Consider the following 18929-nt stretch of genomic DNA (forward strand, 5'->3'; position numbering starts at 1 on the left):
CTCCCGCCTCAGCCTCCCAAGTAGCTGGGATTACAGGCACCCGCCACAACGCCTCGCTAATTTTTGTATTTTTAGTGGAGCCAGGGTTTCACCATGTTGGCCAGGCTGGTCTCAAATTCCTGACCTCAGGTGATCCGCCCTCAGGTGATCTCGGCCTCCCAGAGTGCTGGGACTACAGGCCTGAGCCACTGTGCCTGATCTGATTTCTTTTAACTTAACTGATATTTTCTAATTTTTCTGCAATGTCCAGCAATTTCTTTTCACTGAAAAATAAAAGAAAGAAGAAGAAGAAGAAGAAGAAGAAGAAGAAGAAGAAGAAGAAGAAGAAGAAGAAGAAGAAGAAGAAGAAGGCAGGCATGCAGTTTTATTTTTGTCAGTGTGCTCAGGGCTAGGATGGATGGACCAGTAAAGCCTTTTGGAAGCCTGGAAGAGAGACCAGATTATACTACTATGGGACACTGAGAAGTCACCTACAAAAGGTGACCTGTAACCTGAATTTTAAGGGAAGTGCATGAGCTCACCAGGTGAGGAAAGGACCTTTGTGACCAAGGTGTGGCATTGTCTCTGGGACACAGTGAACAGTGAGTTCAGGCATGACATGGTAGGGAGCACAGGAAGTAAAGCTGGGAGGTGGCCAGAGACTTGGTTACAAGACTGTGGATGCTTGGAGCTGGGGTCATTATTCTGAGGGCAATGGGGGAGCCATTGAAAGGTTTGGCAGGTGAGGGACTGATGGGGATACTGGTTTGGAAGCTCAAGCTGGTGTCTCATGAAGGGCAGTCAGCTTGGGGGCAGAGAGGCCAGTGAGAGGCGGGAGCAGCAACACAGGCTGTAACAAAGGGGACAATGTGGCAAAAATTGGAGAAATGCATACAGGTCTGGGAGATTCAGACTGACATGGATTTCAGTACCTTCTCTCCCTAATCCCCACTTATTAGCTGTGAGCCCTGGGCAATGCACTTCTCTCTGACCCTCCATGACTTAGCTGAGGTGACAACGAAATGGGAAGAGTATGTGGCTGGTGACATGTAATAAGTGGGTACAAATGTTAGCTCCCTTCCCTAGCCCCTTGAGGCAGAAGCTGATAACTAATTTTCTCCTGAGTCGCCCAGCTGAGGCCAGGGAAATTCTGAGCATGCTTGTTTAGAGAGGGTCACCGCCATGCCTGGGCAGCATCGCAGATCTGACGCTGAGACCAGTTTCTGAAAGGTGGGAAAGAAGACAGGGCCAGAAAACCTGGGACAGATTTCTGGATTTCAATCAGCACTCAGGCCCGGCCTCTTCTGGTCCCAGCTGTACTGCATCCGGCTGAGTCCTGAGCCAAGTGACACCTGGTCCCTGCACTGGGGAGGTCCTCATAAACTAGGGAGACTCACAAATAGAGCCATTGTGTCATGTGAGGACATACCCAGGCCAGCTCCTTAGGCTAAGGTCTTATTGAACCCCAATAGCTACTCTAGGAAGGAGGTGCCATTGTCTCTATTTTACAGATAAAGATGTGGCCGGTCTTCTAGTCTGAAAGTGACTAAGGCAGGAAGGAACCATGACTTGTCCAGTTCCAAGGACTGAGGTTCCAGCCTGGCCCAGGGATTCAGGTTGAAGCAGGGCCCGAGGGGTGTACTAGCAACATCAGCCTGTCCAGGTCTGGACCCCAACATCACCAACCTGTGACTCACTTCTGGGAGTCACAGGCAGGGCTGGGAGGGTCTATTTTGACCAGTGAGGGGCCCTCAACACACACAGAGGCCTGCCCTGTGGAAATGAGTGGAGCCAAAAGCTCTGTGGCCTCTAGCTTCCAGTTCATATCTGCCCCGAGTCCACAAGGGTGTGAAGAGGGCTGCCAGTGGCCTTTGGTCCCACCTACAGACTGAGCAGAGCAAAGTCTAAGGAAGTCTGCCTGGTCCTTGTCTCAGCTCTGTAGCCTTGCACACACAGGCCTGGGCCCTCTCTGAGCTTTAGTTTCCTGGTGGAATATTTCTTCAGAGACAGAGTTTGGGGGCCAGGGCCCTGGGCCCTGCCACTGACCGGCTCTGTGACTTGGAGCCAGTGACTTCCTCTCTCTGGGCTTCAGATCCCTGCTGGACGGGCTGCTCCACCTTCTACCCTTGGGCTGGGAAGAGAGTTAGTCACCCCCAGCTCACTGGAGAATCTAGGCCATGCCAGTGGCAAAGTGGCCCCAGTCCCCCGGCTTGCTGGAGTAGCAGGAAAGGGCAAGAACAAAACCCAGACCCCAGCTGGGCCTGGAACTGGCTTCCTTTGGCCCACATGAACTTGTCAGGATCAAACCAGCCTGTGACATCATCTACATGCTGCTCCTTCTGCTGGGATGCTGTTGTCCACACCTCAGATGTCCTCTCATGGAAGGATTTTTACACACACGCACACACACACACACACCCCTTCCTCTAGGCTCCCAAATCACCTGTCCACAAAAACGGCCTTCAGTAGCCACTTAACCTGCATGCTTAAGGCATTCAGTCCTCACAGAACTGTGAGTTAGGGATTATCAGCTCTCCTTAATGGAGTAAGGTTCAGAGAAGTTAGGTCACACATCTTCAGCCCCTCTCGGGGACCTCCACTGGTTGGGACAGTGACGCCGGTATCGGGGAGCACTTAAATGCTGGTCATTACCGCTGAGAACGCCATCCTTGCCAGGACCTGGGGTCCTGGAGGGCCAGGAGGGCTTGCTCTCTGAGTGCTGAGAAAAAGCAGCTTCTGTAAACGCAGTCCGCAGTAAACACCTCGGCAAGTGACTTTCCCCTCTCTGGGCCTCAGTTTCCCTTTCTATAAAATGGGGGTGAATAGGACTGGGCTCGGGACTCCTAAACCCTGTGCGGCTGGGTGTTAATGGTTCGGAGTTTGTCTCCATTCCCAAGCCCGCCCTGAAGCGCTCGCGGGAGCGGGACGGCCCCCAGGACCCAGGGGTCCCATCCGCACCAAGGCATTCCGGTCAGCAGCAGCCCCGCCGCTCACCGGGCCCCGCCGTGCTGGCAAACCCCAGTCGCCGCCAGCCCAATCGTGCTGGCGCTTTAAGGACAGGCGGGGCCGGCTGAGCGACAGCGCTGGACACCTGGATCTGCCCGGAGCCCGGGCCACCCGGAGTCTCGGCGAGGACGCAGAGGAGAGGTGGGGCTGGCGCGGTCACCACCGGAGTGGAGGGCGAGGCCCGGGTCCCGCGCGCCCCTGGGCGCCCCACGGCAGCCTCAGAGCCCCGCGGGGAGCGCGCAGCCCTCGGGCCTGGCTCGGTCCCTGCTCACCGGGTGCGGGTGGCCCAGAGGGCGCGGCTGGTGAGCCCCGGGCGGGCCCGGGATCCAGGCCTCGGTTTTGCGGGCTGGGGAGCAGGGCTCGGGGGCAGTGGCCAGGCACTCCACCGCCCCCGCCCTTAACACCCGCACCTCCTGCAGACCCGAGGGTCGCCGCCGGCAGGGTCGCTCAGCCCTGGCTTCCTCCGCCACCACACCTTCACCCGCGCCCGGCTCCCCGCGCGCCTGGACAGCGCCTGCTGCCCGCCTCCCAATGGCCCTGCCCCAGGTGGGTGGAAACGGCCTTCTCCCTCCTTTGCAGGCACTCAGCCCCTTCTATCGTCGACCTTGCCCCGACCCCTTCCCCTAACCTCGGTCACGGTGGCTTGGTGGGCAGAGTGTGGACACCTGGGGCTCTGCCTGGGTTTTATCTTGCTGGGTGGCTTGAGGCCATGGCACTCAGGACCTTAATTGGGGATGGTTTGGGAAACTCTTGTTCGGACAGTTTGGTCTTTACACAAAGCGGCATCTAAAGTGCCCTTATTTGGGCCAGGTGCAGTGGCTCACACCTGTAATCCCAGCACTTTGGGAGGCTGAGGCAGGCTGATCACTTGAGGTCAGGACGTTGAGACCAGCCTGGGCAACATGGTGAAACCCTGTCTCTACTAAAAATACAAAAATTAGCCGGGCATGGTGGCGCCTGTAATCCTAGCTGCTTGGGAAGCTGAGGCAGGAGAATCACTTGAACTCAGGAGGCAGAGGGTGCAGTGAGCCGAGATGGCAGGACTGCACTCTAGCCTGGGTGACAGAGCAAGACAGAGTCTCAAAAAAAAAAAAGAAAAAGAAAAAGAAAAAAATAGTGCCCTTATTGGTATGGAGTAGGACATGGAGAATGGCATGGCGTTCTGTCCTGGCTTTGTGTGGAAGTGGGCACAAGAGGGAGGCTCTGTCCTCCGGACTCTCCTGACAGGAGCAGGGCCTTTCTACTAGATTTTTACTGAGGATGCTGCCCCCATGCCAGGGGCCAGATAATAGAGTCAGACTGGCCCTGCCACCAGTTAGCAGATAGGGCAAGATGAAGGGCAGGGACAGGTACTGAGCACTGCTGTAGAAATAAAAATAATCATAATAAGAATAAATTTTATTTTAATATATCCTCATTCTCAGAAGCAATATGGTGTTATTGTGCCCATTTACAGGGGAGGGCACTAAGGCATGGAGAAGCTGGATCCTGCCAGTGTCAGAGCAGGGTGCATCCTCAGTCCAGCCTTGTGTCCTCATGCCTCACTTATAGCCTGCTGTCTTGCCATCTCATTTTCATTACCTGCTTTCCCCTTGCAGGCAGGGATTTGAACTCAGAGATGCTGGGCGGTCACAGAGCTAACAGGGAATGACCACTGTAGTCAGAGGGAGTGATCAGTGGAGCCATCTAATTCCGGGAAAGCCCTCCTCTGGCTGGAGGGAGGTGGGGGCAGCTGCAGTAGACAGCTTTCTGGGAAGGGGTGCAATGAGGGCCCTGGATGGGAGCAGAGGGCGCTCCAGGTGGAGGGAGCACAGGCCTAGTAGAGGGTCCAGATGAAAGGAGTTTGGGTGAGAACACCCTGCTGATAGTGACATCCCTGACCTACAATAATAAGGAAAACAACCACTGCGCAAAGGAACAGGCTGCCCTTCATCCAGTGGACATTGACCTTCTCAACCTCCCACTCCCCCAGGATGACAGGTTAGCATGTGCCCTGCCTGCTGTGGGGGATCCACATGGAAGGAGCGAGACCCACACAGAAAATGACCCCGACCCCATGTGAGAACATGCAAAGGGCAGTTGCAGGGGCTAGTCTGAGGCCTGGGAGGAGTTAAGCTGGGAAGGAGGGCCACGCATTCTAAAGAGTGAGAGCTGCCTGTGCCAAAGACAAATACATCTATTCGCAGCATGGTCCCAGCTTTCTATACTAAAAGATACTGATAGACCTAGCTGTACATACACACAGGGATTTGACTCAGACTAGACTTGGGTCCAAATCCAGCAGTAACACTAGTGGATAAATCGTCACCCTATTGTGGTCACCAATTGTGGAGAAATTGTCATCCTAGTGGCCACAGTGTCTTTAGGACACAGTGCTGTTGTGGGGATAAAGTGAAGGGATACCTGTAAAGCGCTTGACATGGTGCCCAGCCCGGTAAATGCCCAGCCTGATAAATGCACAGCACACATCTGCTGGTGCCATCATCCTGTATGCAGGACAAGGGGGCAATGAACAGAAACAGCCACCTGGCGACTGTGCTCATCTCTGAGAGGCAAGATTAGTGGTGATTTGTATTTTGCTTTTTTTTTTTTTTTTTGAGAAGGAGTCTCACTCTGTCACCCAGGCTGGAGTGCAGTGCAGTGCAGTGGTGCGATCTCAGCTCACTGCAACCTCCACATCCCAGGTTCAAGTGATTCTCAAGCTACTCCCTAGTAGCTGGGACTACAGGTGCCCACCACCACGGCCGGCTAATTTTTGTATTTCTAATAGAGACGGGCTTTCACCGTGTTGCCCAGGCTGGTCTTAAACTTCTGACCTCAGGTGATCCACCCGCCTCGGCCTCCCAAAGTGCTGGGATTACAGGTGTGAGCCACTGTGCCCAGCCTGTATTTTTTTTTTTAATTTTTATTCTCTTTTGTGGTTTTCTCCTTTTTCCATAATGAGCAGTGACTATTGTTTGATAGAAAGTAAAAAGCAGTGTAGGTTGCCCCATGCGGGCATGCCTAGGTGTGCGCTCCTCCAGTGCTGAGAACCATGCTGTACCTGGCTTTGGGCAAGGTCCTTCACCTTTTTGGGCTCACTCTCCTCATTTGTAAAATGGGGCTTTTCCTCTGGCCTGCCCCTGTAGGGAGGCAGGTGCAATGCTAGGTATAAAGGGCTGTTGAGTACCGTAACATACATGCAGGGGTTACTGTTCTTGATTTGCTTGTGTGTTTTGTTTTTTGAATTTTTTCCCCACAAACAGGTTTCTTCTCTTGACAGCCTCTCCTAGCTCTTTGACTTTGGGGATGGGGGACCGGGGATAGTCCCTACATGAAAAGGCTTTGAGCTAGAGACAGGAGGCACTTGCTCCCTGGACAGATTCACAGGAAGAGAACTGCAAGTCATTTATCAATGGAATTTCTCTATATGCATCCAGAGGTCTAGGGGTGCAGAAAGATTGAGGTCCACTCCCAGAGCCCCCCTTTTACATGAATACATTCTGTCTCTCTCTCTCTCTCTCTCACACACACACACGCACACACAAGTGTGTGTTTTTAAACACATTTGGTAACATTGCCTTTTGAAATGTAAAGTTTCACCTGCTACATCTTGAACATTTTCCATGCCCTTTAGCTCCCATGGGATAATGGCTTTAAGCGGCCACACAGCAGTATGTCATTTGGATATAGTGTCGTTGGCTGGGCAAGCCCCACTTGAAAGGGATTTGTGATCACTGAAGCCTCCCTTTAAGGTCTGTGGCCCCCGCTCCCTGCTTCACTGGCTCAGCCTCTGGAAGAGGAGACAGTGCTTCTGCAAATCCTCCTAGCAGCCTCCTAGACAGCCTGCCTTTTATCTGATGAGGAAGCAGGCCCGGGGCAGGTGAGGGGCTTACCCCATGATACAGTTGTAGAGGGGGGACCAAAACCAGGACTGTCCTTCATGTCCTTGTGCTGTGGCAGCTGGAATCCTGCACTGCCTCCTCTCTCCTAGCTCTTTACAACTGAGGATAGATTTTCACCCAAGCAGCATTTATTTATCCAGCAACACTTTCTCTCAGTTCAGAGGATATATTGAGCAGTTATTATGTGCTAGGCACTGAGGGGATATAGTGGTAAACACGGCCAATATGGACCCTGCCCTCAGGGAGCTCACAGACTGCGGAGTGGGACAAGTGAAGCAGAAGTTAAGCACAGGTTTCTGCTGTGGCAAAGGTGGCCCAGGGCACTCAGGGGTTTAAAGTTAAAGTGTCTTCAGAGAAGGCTTTCCTGGTGAGGCTGAGCTGAGCCTTGAGGGGAGCTAAGGGGAAGTTATAGGTATAAGGACTGGAAGGTACAATGGGCAGCCTAGAAATTGGCTTTGGGGACAACTCAGACCTAGGTTTCAGCCTCCTATGTCTATGTGATCCAGGGCCAGGACCCTTCCAAGTTTTTCCCCCTTGTGCATTCTTTTATTTAATTGAGACAACACTGTAGGCATAATTTAGTATACTAAGTTGAAAAAAGCAAGATGTGATAAATGTTTCCTCCTCTTGTTAAACCTTTGTGCTGAGCTTGATTTTTTTTTAAAAAATGGGCTAATATTAATTATTCATTCTAGAGATTATGCCATAGTTTATTCACCATTTCTTTATAATTGAGCATTTTAGCACTTTCCAAATTATGGCCATTATTAATAAGGCCACAGTGAACATATGTGTGTGTGTGTCTATGTGTGTGTGTGTGTGTGTGTGTGTGACAGTCTCACTCTTTTGCCCAGGCTGGAGTGCATTGGTGCGATCTTGGCTCACTACAACCTCTGCCTCCCAGGTTCAAGTGATTCTTCTGCCTCAGCCTCCTGAGTAGCTGGGATTACAGGCGTGTGCTACCATGCTCGGCTAATTTTTGTATTTTTAGTAGAGATGGGGTTTCACCATGTTGGCCAGACTGGTCTCGAACTCCTGACCTCAGGTGAACCGCCCACCTTGGCCTCCCAAAGTGCTGGGATTACAGGTGTGAGTCACCACGCCCAGCCCAGAGAACATCTTTTTCCACAAAGTTTTGCTCTGTGTTGTAAATTTCGGCCTCAGACTCTTCAATACCTCCTCTTTCACGCTTGTTCTGGGTCTCGGTATCTTCCTCTGTTCAGTAACAGTGTCCATCTCACAAGATTGTGACCAGGTGAAGTCAGACAGTGCATAACCAGCAAGCCCCAATCCTGGCAGGCCTGGAGGTTCCAACACACCTTCACTTTCCTCTTTCCCAGCTTCCTGTGTGTTAGTCAGGGTGGGGAGTCTTCGACCCACCAGGCAGATGGGGCCCCTGAGGCCTGGAGGGAGGCCCTGAGTGAAAGTGGTCACACTTAACTGAGCTTCTGCGATGTCCCAGGCATGGTGCTGATACATGTTTACCTCTGACCTTCAAAATAGCCCAGCAAAGTCAGGGACATCATCTCCACTTCACAGATGAGGAAACTGAGGCCCAAAGCAGTTAAGTGACTTCTCCAAGGTCACTTCTCCAAAGTGACCTCAGACAGCTGAGGATTAACACCTGGCCTCCAGCACCTTTCATATGGCCCATTTCCTCTTCTCTCTCCTTCTCTGTGTCCAGATGTGTGACGGGAGCCACATGGCCTCCACCCTCCGCTATTGCATGACAGTCAGCGGCACAGTGGTTCTGGTAGCTGGGACGCTCTGCTTTGCTTGGTGGAGCGAAGGGGATGCAAGTACTCAGCCTGGCCAGCTGGCCCCACCCATGGAGCATCCGGTGCGCCAGGGCCCCAGCCCCCTGCTCAGGTCCATCAGCTTCATCTGCTGCGGTGCAGGTGGCCTGCTGCTGCTCATTGGCCTGCTGTGGTCCTTCAAGGCCAGCACCCGGGGGCCACCCGCATGGGACCTCTATCACTTCTCCAGAGACCTGTACTACCTCACTGTGGAGTCCTCAGAGAAGGAGAGCTGCAGGTCAGCAGGGCAGGGTGGGGCAGCGGGTGGGGACCACAGGTAGGGGCCCGGTCACACCAGCCCACCAACCAGCATTTGTAATTCCAGCAAATTCTCATGGGGTTCCTCCTTTGGACCAGGCTTTGCCCTGTGCCCTGGGTACATGGAAGCTGATCAGTACAACCCTGAAGGAGTTTAAAGCCCCATGACAGAGGCTGATGATGACAAACTGGAGTAGGTAGTGCTGTGTGAGAGATGCATGTGTTCTAAAGACATGGAGAAACCCAGGAAGGCTTCCTGGAGGAGGTGGCAGCTGCGCTCAGCTTGGTATTGGACAGAATAGCAGAGGGTTAGAAGCCTAGACACAAAAGTCAGACCCACTGGGACCCTGTTCTGGTTCTATCACAAACTAGCAGTGGGACTTTGAGTAGATCGTGCAATCTCCCTAAACTTTAACTTCGTCATTTGAAATAAAAAGGACTAATAACAACAGCAATAATAGCAAACCCCTCTACAGTACTAGCCATGTGCCAGGCACTGTTCAAAGTGCTATCCTATACTCCCTCAGCTGATCCTTACAGCAGTCCTCTGAAGTAGCTACTGTTAAGAATTCCATTTGTAGAGGAGGAAATGGAGGCATGGAGACACTAAGTAACTTAGTCAAGGTCATCAGCTAGTGTGTGTCAGAACCAGGACTTGAACCCAGGCAGTCTGGCCTCAGAGTCTATGCTCAATGCCCACTCCCTACTTCCGGTGACACTTGGGAAAATTAAATGAGATATGTATGTTGAGCTTTAGCCCGGTGCCTGGAACACAGTAGGTGCACAGCAAATGTCAACTTTTCCTCTAGTGGACATGGTGGAAAAGAGGCATTTTAGGCAGGTAGAAGAACATGCACAAAGGTACGGGGATGGGGACAAAGTGTTGCATGAAGACAGCATCTCTCAACCTTCTGTTTTCATTATCGGTCTCCCCACCTTGCCTTGTGCCATCCTTCTTAGACTTTTTTTTTTTTTTCCAAATCCTCCTCCATGAAATTATAATACCCCAGATACACTGTGTATATGTTTATGTTCTATATGTATATGTGTGCTTTATACATAAAAAGAGTATTACCCTCCCCAAGAACAAGAACCAGTGTTTGTCCCGTTGAGAATGCATGCATTATGCATACCCTTTTATGTACTTATTTACTCAACAAAGTACAGAGTGTGCCTATGTGCCAGGGGCCTGTGTACATCACCTCCTGTCCTTCTTCTATTGCCTCCAAGGTAAGAATGACTGTTGTGTCTGCAGAAAAGGAAGGGGAGGCATAGCTAGAAAGTGGCAGGAGCCTGCTGGCTGCACGGCTGGCATTCTTCCCGCCGCATCAGTCCTAAGCCCTGGATCCCTGTGTGTGAGGGGCTAAGTCAGACTGCTGTGAGCTGGCCTGGGACCTGGGACCTGATGCTCTTCCTCCCTGTGTTAAGAGGGAAAGTGTTGTCCGAGTCAAAGAATGTAGGAGCATTCCCGCTACCAGTCTGTGCCTTCTTAAAGCCAGAGATGATGCAGTGCAGTCGGCCCTTTCTATGGGTTCTGCATCCATGATTCAACCAACCATGGATCCAAAATACTTGAAAAAAGAATTGTGTCTGTGCTGAACATGTACAGACTTTGATTTCTTCTCATCATTCCCTAAACAGTACAGCATAACAACTATTTACATAGCATTTACATAGTGTTAGATATTGCAGGGCCTTGGGGACTCTCCAGCCAAACCCTTCACTTCTCAGATGAGAGGCCTGAGTCTCAGAAGACCAAGTGACCTACCTGGTCATACAGTGAGTTAGTGGTCAGTTGGAACCAGGCCAGGACCCAGATGCTCTGGACCAGAGCCTGCTCCTCCCACCCAGCCGGATGTGAGTGCAGGGGGTGGGTGTTGCCTGTACACACAGCCATGTTGATGCAACAGGGTCTAGGCACAGCTGCGCCTGGCAGGTGGGGCCCCTTGGCTCTCACGCCCAGTGGGCCAGGGAGGAAGTCCACCCAGGAGGCCACAGGGTGATCCTAGCCCATCGAGCTCCAAGACCCAAGTCGTAGACTCAGAAACTGGGTGGCTGGGGGTCGAGGACGCTGCTTCTGCTGGCAGTGCTCTTTCCTGTCCCGAGGCTGACCCAGCCCAGCCCTGCTGCCTGCAGAGCCCAGCACCTGGCCCTGTGGGTGGCTCCTCTGTTATTCTTGCTCCCAGGTACCTCGGTCTCTGGTGGTGCCCGCTGTGGGTAACTCCAGGTCAGAAACAAAGCCTTCCTGGGCTGATGGCTTGGGCAGGTCCCTTCCCCTCTTGGCCTCGGTTTCCCTGTTTATTCATCTACTTATTCTTTCATGCATGTACCTAATATTGATTGAGCACACGGAGGTACGCTGGGTCCTATTCAGAGAACTGACAGTGCCACAGCGGGCAAAACAGACAAAGCCCCTGCCCTCAGGAAGCTCATATCTTCAGTGTAAGTTCCCTTAGTGAGGATGACTGGATGTGGGGCCTCCAGTAGTCCCTGCTCTTTCTTTTAGAAGCTGTGTGTCCTTGAGGATGTTACTTAGACTCTCTGAGCTGTGTCTGACACCTCGTCTCTCAGCTGGGGTGACAGACCTTTTCCCTATCATCGCTGTCAGGCTCAGATGAGATGAGAGTTAGGGAGGTGTACGCGCTGTAGCTGGTACACACATCTGCTTTCTCTGCTATTCCTGTTTTAATTTGCAATGCACCCTCATGCCCACTAGATCTGAGCCTCAACTACTTATGAGGGAAGTGTAAGGATTGGGTCCATTGGACAGCTGAGAAAGCTGAGGTGAGGAGAGATGAGGTGGCTTGGGGGAGAGGTGTGATAGGTGGACTTAGCTTGAGCATTGCTGTCAGACGAAGCTGGGACTTTGCCACTTAGCCGACACGTGGCCTTTACTCATCCATAAAATGGGTGTGGGCCTCTACCCCCCAGGGTGGTTGTGAATATGAAAGGAGATTAGAGAACTTAAGTGTTGGGCAAATTGTGTTTCATCCCTTGCCCCACTCCTCCTGGGTTTGCCTGACTCAGCTAAAGGGCAGTGGAGCTGGTGCCAGGCCCAGGTCTTCTGCCCCAACCAGGCTGCAAAGATTAGGGTGAGCCCTGGCCTCCATGGCACTTCCTGTGCAGGGAGACCACTGTGGCAGGACTGCCCCACACAGCTGCAGAGGCACCACATCCAGAGGCACCATGAATGGGGCCCGCTCCCAGAGGGGTGTGATGCGGCTGCCCTGCTCACTGAGTTCCTGGCATCCTCCACCGTGACCTTGGCGACTTGGAGCTGGGCGGGCCCAGCTGGCCACTAAGGTGGCAGAAGGTGGTATGAGGGCCGCTTCACATCTGCCCTCTAAGCAAACTTCCTGCTGTGGGCAGAGCTCACTGGCACTCGTGCCCTGCCCTGCCAGATGTCACCTGGGGCGGCCTACCCAAAGCCTGTCTCACGTGTCCAGGGCTCTAAGCGGGGCCGAGACATGTCTGGGAGGTGAGCAGACAGGAGCTGGGCCTCTGGAAGCTAATTACTCTCACTTTTCTGTGTGCTGTGAACCGTTTGTTTTTCATTTTTTTCTTCCCCTGAATCTGAAAGGGGAATTATTATCCTCATTTTACAGATGAGGAGAAAGAGGTTCAGAAAAGGTGTGAATGTGGTCCAGGTCACACAGCAATAGAACCCAACTTGCCTGCTTCCAGGGGCAATATTATCTATCCCGCTCTCATCTGCAAGGATGCTGGGAGCTTAGAGGAGGGTGAGGACAGGCACCGTCTCGGCTTCCCGGGCTGTGTTCCAGGGAAGGAATTGAGGTCTGTGAGAATTTGTGGAAGCACTGGACACGGAGTTCTATGTTTGGGACTCCTGGCTGGTGTCCCAGGGATTTCTGGCTGGTGCCCTGCCTTGTACTGACATACAGGCTGGGGTTCAAATCCAGGGTCCCATCAATCTGCTCTGTCACCCTGGTCTGTGATTGGGAGCGGTGAGCCTCCCAGCAGGCTGCTGTGAGGCTGCAGTGGGCCGAGAAGACACATTGTCAGAGAAAGTCCAGGTCTCCAGTGGGTGTTGGGCACTCACCTGAGGGGCAGCAGCAGGTTCCCAGCATGGGCCCCTCCATCAGCCCCTGGAGCTGAGTCCCATCTACTGCCTCTTCTGTTCCCCCGGCTGGCCTCTTGCCATTGGCCCCTCCTCGGTCTAGACAGTAGGACCACAGGTGTGGAATAAACTGCTTCCCAGCAGCTCCAAACCGAGGAGCCCGGCAAGTGACTCAGCCTCTCTGAGTCTTGTGGAGCCTGCCATCTAGAGGCCTGTGATAAGCTTTGCTCCCCCACCCAGTCCCCATAGGAGCCCCTTGAGATTCTGTTCATAACCCCACTTACATCCCAGGCACTGAGTGCCACACTGCATGAGCCCATTTAACCTGCACTCTGTCCTGTGAGGCAGGTGCCACTATTGTTCCCCATTTTACAGGTGAGGAAACCAGGCCTCAGAATGGAATTACAGACCCATGATCTCCCAGCAGGAATGTGTCCAAGCAGGGAGGTGAACCACCAGTGCCCAGACTCATAACCACCTTCAGTGTTGGAAGGGACTTTCAGGATCACCCCCAAAGCAGGAGCAGCCCACACCTAGGATCAGTGACATTCCCACCCCACTCCCCACTGTGTGTCCCAGGTGGGAAAGGGGCATTGGATCCCCAGAGATGACCCGCCAGGGCTCTGAGGGGGCCGACAGCTGGTCTCATTCCTATCAGCCTCAGGCTGGCGGGGGCGTGGGTGATCTGTCTCAGGGTCTGGCCTGCAGAACCTGGTCAGCGGAGCCGCAGAGAACCTGGTCTCTGCCTCAAGCCCCTGTGGGGTGGTTTAGTTGGCCAGGGGTGGGGACAAGAAAAGAGTCACAGGACAGTAAAGCTGTCCAGAGATAGAAGTGGTTGATCTGGTAAGTTGTAAGCTCTCCATCCCTGGAGGTATGCACATAAAGATAATCACTTGGCAGACATCATATCAAAATCTAAAGCATCCAGATGGGCAGAGGAATTGAGATCTCCCATTCCGCCCTGAGCATCCCAATTCTGATCTGGTAAAGGATATTTCAATAGGTGGGAGTCTTTCTATGGACCACCATCACTCAATCTTTCAACAAACACCCCTAAGTACCTACCCTCAGCCCCTGGACTCTCAGTCACTGCCCTAGGGCAGGACTTTCCCTGCAGAGAGGACTTAGGAGGCACCAGGAGGTGCTGGGGGCACATACAGGGAACTAACTCTATGGAGCAGGGAGGGGGTGGCGGGAAGCCGAAGGGGCTGGCTCATGCCAGGTTTCAACTGTGTATATGGGGCCTTGGGGAGCCGCAAAGGCTTGGAGCAGGGTGTGAAGGCTTCTCTGCCCCCAGCCTTTCTCATTGTCTCCCTGGCAGGCAGCAGGGTCTGACCCAGCTCCTGTTAACAGCCTCTCTTCTGTTCCCGCAGGACCCCCAAAGTGGTTGACATCCCCACTTATGAGGAAGCTGTGAGCTTCCCAGTGGCCGAGGGGCCCCCAACACCACCTGCATACCCTATGGAGGAAGTCCTGGAGCCAAGTGCACCAAAGGATGCCTTGCTCAGCACCCAGCCCCCCTGACCTCCACCCAGCTACGAGAGCATCAGCCTTGCTCTTGATGCGGTTTCTGCAGAGACGACACTAAACACCACATGCTTCTGCTCAGGCCTGGTTCAGACTGCACGGGGAGGAAGCTAAAGTCTCCTAGCAGGCCCTGAATCCAGAGACAAAAATGCTGTGCCTTTTCCAGAGTCTCGTGCAGTGCCTGGGCCACAGTAGGCACTCAACAGATGTTCATTGTTGAAGGCTGTTCTATTTATCTATTGCCGTATAGCAAACCACCCCAAATTTAGTGGCTTAAAATAAATCCCATTTTATTGTGTCTCACAACTCTATGAGTTACCTAGGTCCAGCTGGGGGTGTTCTGCCCTCTGTGGTATGGGTGAGGGCCGTCATCAGGGGCCCAGCTGGCCAGAACATCCTGGGTGGCACTCCTATGGCCAGTGTGAGTGCTGGCTGTCAGCTGGGAGATTGTGTGCAGGTGAGAAAACTGGGGCCCAGGGGCACACATCACATTTATAACCAGAAGAACATGGCCTCTGAATTCAGACCACCTATGTATAGGTTCCACAGGTACCTTTTTTTTTTTTTTTTAGACAGGGTCTCGCTGTGTCACCCAGGCTGGAGTGCAGTGGCTCAATCATGACTCGCTGCAGCCTCTTTCTCCCGGCTCAAGTGATCCTCCCACCTCAGTCTCCCAAGTAGCAGAAACCATAAGCATGCCCGACTAATTTTTAAAAATTTGTTGTAGAGAGGGAGCTTGCTCTGTTGCCCAGGTTGGTCTCGAACTCCCAGCCTCCTAAACTGTTAGGATTACAGACGTGAGCCACTGTGCCCAGTCTGCCATGTACCATCTTAGTGACTTGGACGAGTGACTTTTCCTCTCTCTGCCTCAGCCTCCTCATCTGTAAAATGGGAGTTAAGGATTCCCTCAAAGAGCTGATTTGTGAGGATTCAGTGAGATGATAGCAACTGACATGTGATGCCGCCGTCAATGGCTCAGTGCTGAGGCACCAGATAATAAAGGCAGGTGTCTTAGCCCTGAGCCAGGTGCCTAGTACGTGTGCAGTAATTGTCAGTTTTATTAGTAGCGGTAGCCCTCCTCCACCAAGGGCAAATTCGGCCTCTGCTCCCATACCTCCTGTGACGGGAAGCGCACTACTTTTGCTCACTTTGCAGATGTGGCAGAAACATCTACTTTTGACCAGCTCCATTCTGCATCCCTACATCTCTAGCCCATCCCACTTACATGAAAAGAGGCGAAGTAACCTTCCCAGGGTCACACTGCCAGTAGGGGTCCAAATGCCTGCGGCTTAGTCAGCTGGAGAAGGGTGGCATCCCCAGAGCCTACTGCGTACTGGGCCTGGTTCTCTGCCATCGTGTCATCTTCAGATGCCCTGCGACAGGTGGTGGTGTCAGCATTTGACAGGTGAGGAGCTAGCCTTGGAGAGGTAAAAATCCCAGACGATAAAGTCACAGCCAGCGTGGGGTCCTCCCACCTAGGCTGCATCATTGTCACAGTAGCCACCATCTGGTCTTGGTCGCTCTGCTTGTCCCTGAAGCCCTTACAGTCTCTTCTCAGCTCAGCAGGCAGAGTGATCTGTTCAGACCCAGGTCAGATCATGACCCACCCCGCCCCCCGCCCTGCCGCACCCCACCCTTCCCTCCCCCGCCCTGCCCCTGTGGCTCCCAGCTCACCTTGAATAATGAAAGCCCAGGCCAGGCACCATGGCTCACGCCTGCAATCCCAGCACTTTGGGAGGCTGAGGCGGGTGGATCATGAGGTCAGGAGTTCAAGACCAGACTGGCCAAGATGGTGAAACCCCATCTCTACTAAGAATACAAAAGTTAGCCGGTGGCAGGTGCCTATAATCCTAGCTCCTCAGGAGGCTGAGGCAGAGAATTGCTTGAACCCAGGAGGTGGAGGTTGCAGTGAGCCAAGATCGCACCCTGTACTCCAGCCTAGGCAACAGAGTGAGACTCCTTCTCGGAAAAAAAAAAAAAAAAAGCCCAGACACTGGTCTGGGGAGAGGGGGGCTCTGAGGCCTGATCTGAGCCTGTCCTCTCTCCTGACCCTCTCATCTCCTGACACTCCCTCCCCCTGCTCTCTGCTCCAGCCAGTCTCACTGAGGCCCTTGCACTGACTGTTCCCTCTCTCCTGAAGTGCTTCCTGGGGGCTGGCTCTTCAGCAACCTGGGGATCTCTTCTGACCCTCTCCCTCCCCGTCACCAAACTGTGGATGCCTCCTGTGCCTCCCTCCCTTCCTCTCCTTTACAGTCACTGCTTCACCCTCCCTTCTTGGTATTAACACAGGACAGTCTAGGAACCTGGAGGTGTAGGTGTGAAGTGACCTTGGGCGGGTTAGGTGAGTTAATGAGTTGCCAGTGTGACCAGGAGGCACCATTTTACAGGGCAGGCACTGAGACCTTTGCTGCCTTTCTGTCCCATCCACTCATCTGTGTCCTAACTGGAAGCCCGCAGGAGGGGCCATGACTTGCTCAAGGTCACCAGCATCATGGAAGAGGCTGAGTCAGGGGTGCAGAGGGAGACAGACTCCTGACCAAACCATGTTACTGTCCTCTTCCAGGCCAAAGTGGCCTCGCTGTGAATGGGGGCTCCCCATTTTGTGCCCACCGGCAGGGTGCCTGACCATGGAGCCACGTGAGGGCCAGCTCCCCTACTCTGCAGCCCCCAGGGGGCACCAGTTTGCTTGCTGATTTCTTTCCTCCTGGGCCCAACCGTCCAGTTTCTTCACCTCCTATTCAGACCTCATCTTGTGCTGGCCACCAGAGTCTCAGATGACGGATCCTCAGAGCTCAGACCTCTCCCGTGCTTTCCTTGGGCCCCTCCCGGGCTTCTGTTACCTGCTGGGTGGGCTTGGTGACCCCTGCCCCTGGAGCTCTCCCCTTAAATCAGCCCATCTCAGTCAGAAATCCCTATGCTACCCCCTCAGTGGCTCATCGCTGCTCACTGGGATCTTTCTTTCTCTAACTGAAACATTAAAATCTGGTTCTCGTCTTTCCCCTGCATAACCTCTGTGAAAAATGTCAGATACCTCAGCCCCAGCAGGTTTCCTGCCTGCATTTCCTCTCTGGCCTCTCTCTCTCAGGGACACAGATTCCATCCCTCTATTCACATGAGCATCCAGAGCCTACCCTGTCCTAGCCCCTGGGGATAGAGCAGTGCTCAAAACAAAGTCCCCACCCTGTGGCGGCTTGAGTTCTAGCTGGGGGAGACAGACAGACAAGAGACAAGATAAATCACGCATATAGTATGATAGTTGGCTGTGAGCACTATGGAGAAACATTGGGAAAGGAATACAGGGAACCCCTGGGGAGGCGATTCTGCAGTTTTATAGCAGAATCAGGGAAGACCTTACTGTGAAGGCAACATTTGGGCAAAGGCTTGAAGGAGGTAAGGGAGGGAGCCATGCAGCTACAGGAAGGACAGCACTCCAGGCAGAAGGAACAGCAGGTGCGGAGGTCCTGGGGTGCACGCGTGTTCCGGGAACAGCATGGGGCCAGGGTGGTGGAGTGGGTGAGTGAGAGGGGGCATGGCGGGAGGCAAGCTCAGAGGATTGATATGCAGGCAGCGTGGGCCAATTATCCAGAGTCTTTTGGGTCATCTTAAAGCATTTGGTTTTTACTCTGATGAGATGGGAAGCCATTACAGAGCTCCGTGCAGAAGAGGTACATGTTCTGACCCAGTATTGGGGTTGCAAAGAGACTTCAGAGGTCAAGGATGGAAGTAGAGACCAGTTAGGGAGAGAAAGAGATGATGGAGGCTCAGACCTGGTGACGAGCAGTCGTGGGGGGTGAGAAGTGATTGGATTTTTACATGTTGGAGGTAGAGCCCATAGGATGTGGGTGTGAGGGAGGAGGTGGGGTCGGTGGCATGGATCACTAACTGGAAAGATGAGGTTGTGGGAGGGGCAGATCTGGGGAGGAAGACACAATGCAGGCAGCCTGTGCACAGCACTTAGAGCTTTCTCGCCAGCCATGTGTTGGTGGGTACGTGCCTCAGTGCCTTTGCACATGCTGGCCTCTGTGCCTGGAAGGCTTCTCCTGCCGCATCAGAACTCCATCTGCCTTCTCAAGGGTCCCTTCTGTGAATCTGTCCCTTCACCTCTCATTCCCATCTGTTCCTCTTTCTGCTTTGTGCACATTCGGAACCTCGCACACATCACAGAGCCATTACCATATTGTGCCCCAGAAGGTGCCCCAGAAGTTAGGACTGAGCGCCATCCATCCCTTAAGCCCTGTGTTTGCGAGTTCCTAACCCTTCAGTGTCCCCCACACAGTAGGGACTCAACCAGAGACTGCCTGGGGACCTGGGTGGACTCCTTAGCTCTACTGTCTGTTCCCACGTTCTACCACGTTGGGTTGCTCGCCTTGCCTGCATGAGCCTCGGTGTCTATCTCTGTCA

At 53.3% G+C, this 18929-nt stretch overlaps 1 protein-coding gene across 2 annotated transcripts; it reads left to right on the top strand.

Annotated features, from left to right (window-relative positions):
- The first annotated feature begins 3039 nt into the window (after positions 1 to 3039).
- On the top strand, positions 3040 to 14833 carry TMEM61 (transmembrane protein 61). Of its 2 annotated transcripts, none has more exons than XM_033225023.1 (4): positions 3040 to 3126; positions 3405 to 3531; positions 8554 to 8903; positions 14375 to 14833. In XM_033225023.1, the coding sequence occupies exons 2-4, from the start codon at positions 3517 to 3519 to the stop codon at positions 14523 to 14525; spliced, it is 516 nt and encodes a 171-aa protein (XP_033080914.1). In that variant the 5' UTR covers positions 3040 to 3126; positions 3405 to 3516; the 3' UTR covers positions 14526 to 14833. The 2 variants fall into 2 exon arrangements, with proteins under 2 accessions (XP_033080914.1, XP_033080913.1); XM_033225022.1 differs by having other exon boundaries at positions 3059 to 3287.
- The last annotated feature ends 4096 nt before the right edge of the window (positions 14834 to 18929 follow it).

The sequence above is a fragment of the Trachypithecus francoisi genome, unplaced genomic scaffold (genome assembly GCF_009764315.1).
Source record: "Trachypithecus francoisi isolate TF-2019V2 unplaced genomic scaffold, Tfra_2.0 Lachesis_group12, whole genome shotgun sequence".
Classification (NCBI taxonomy): Eukaryota; Metazoa; Chordata; class Mammalia; order Primates; family Cercopithecidae; genus Trachypithecus; species Trachypithecus francoisi.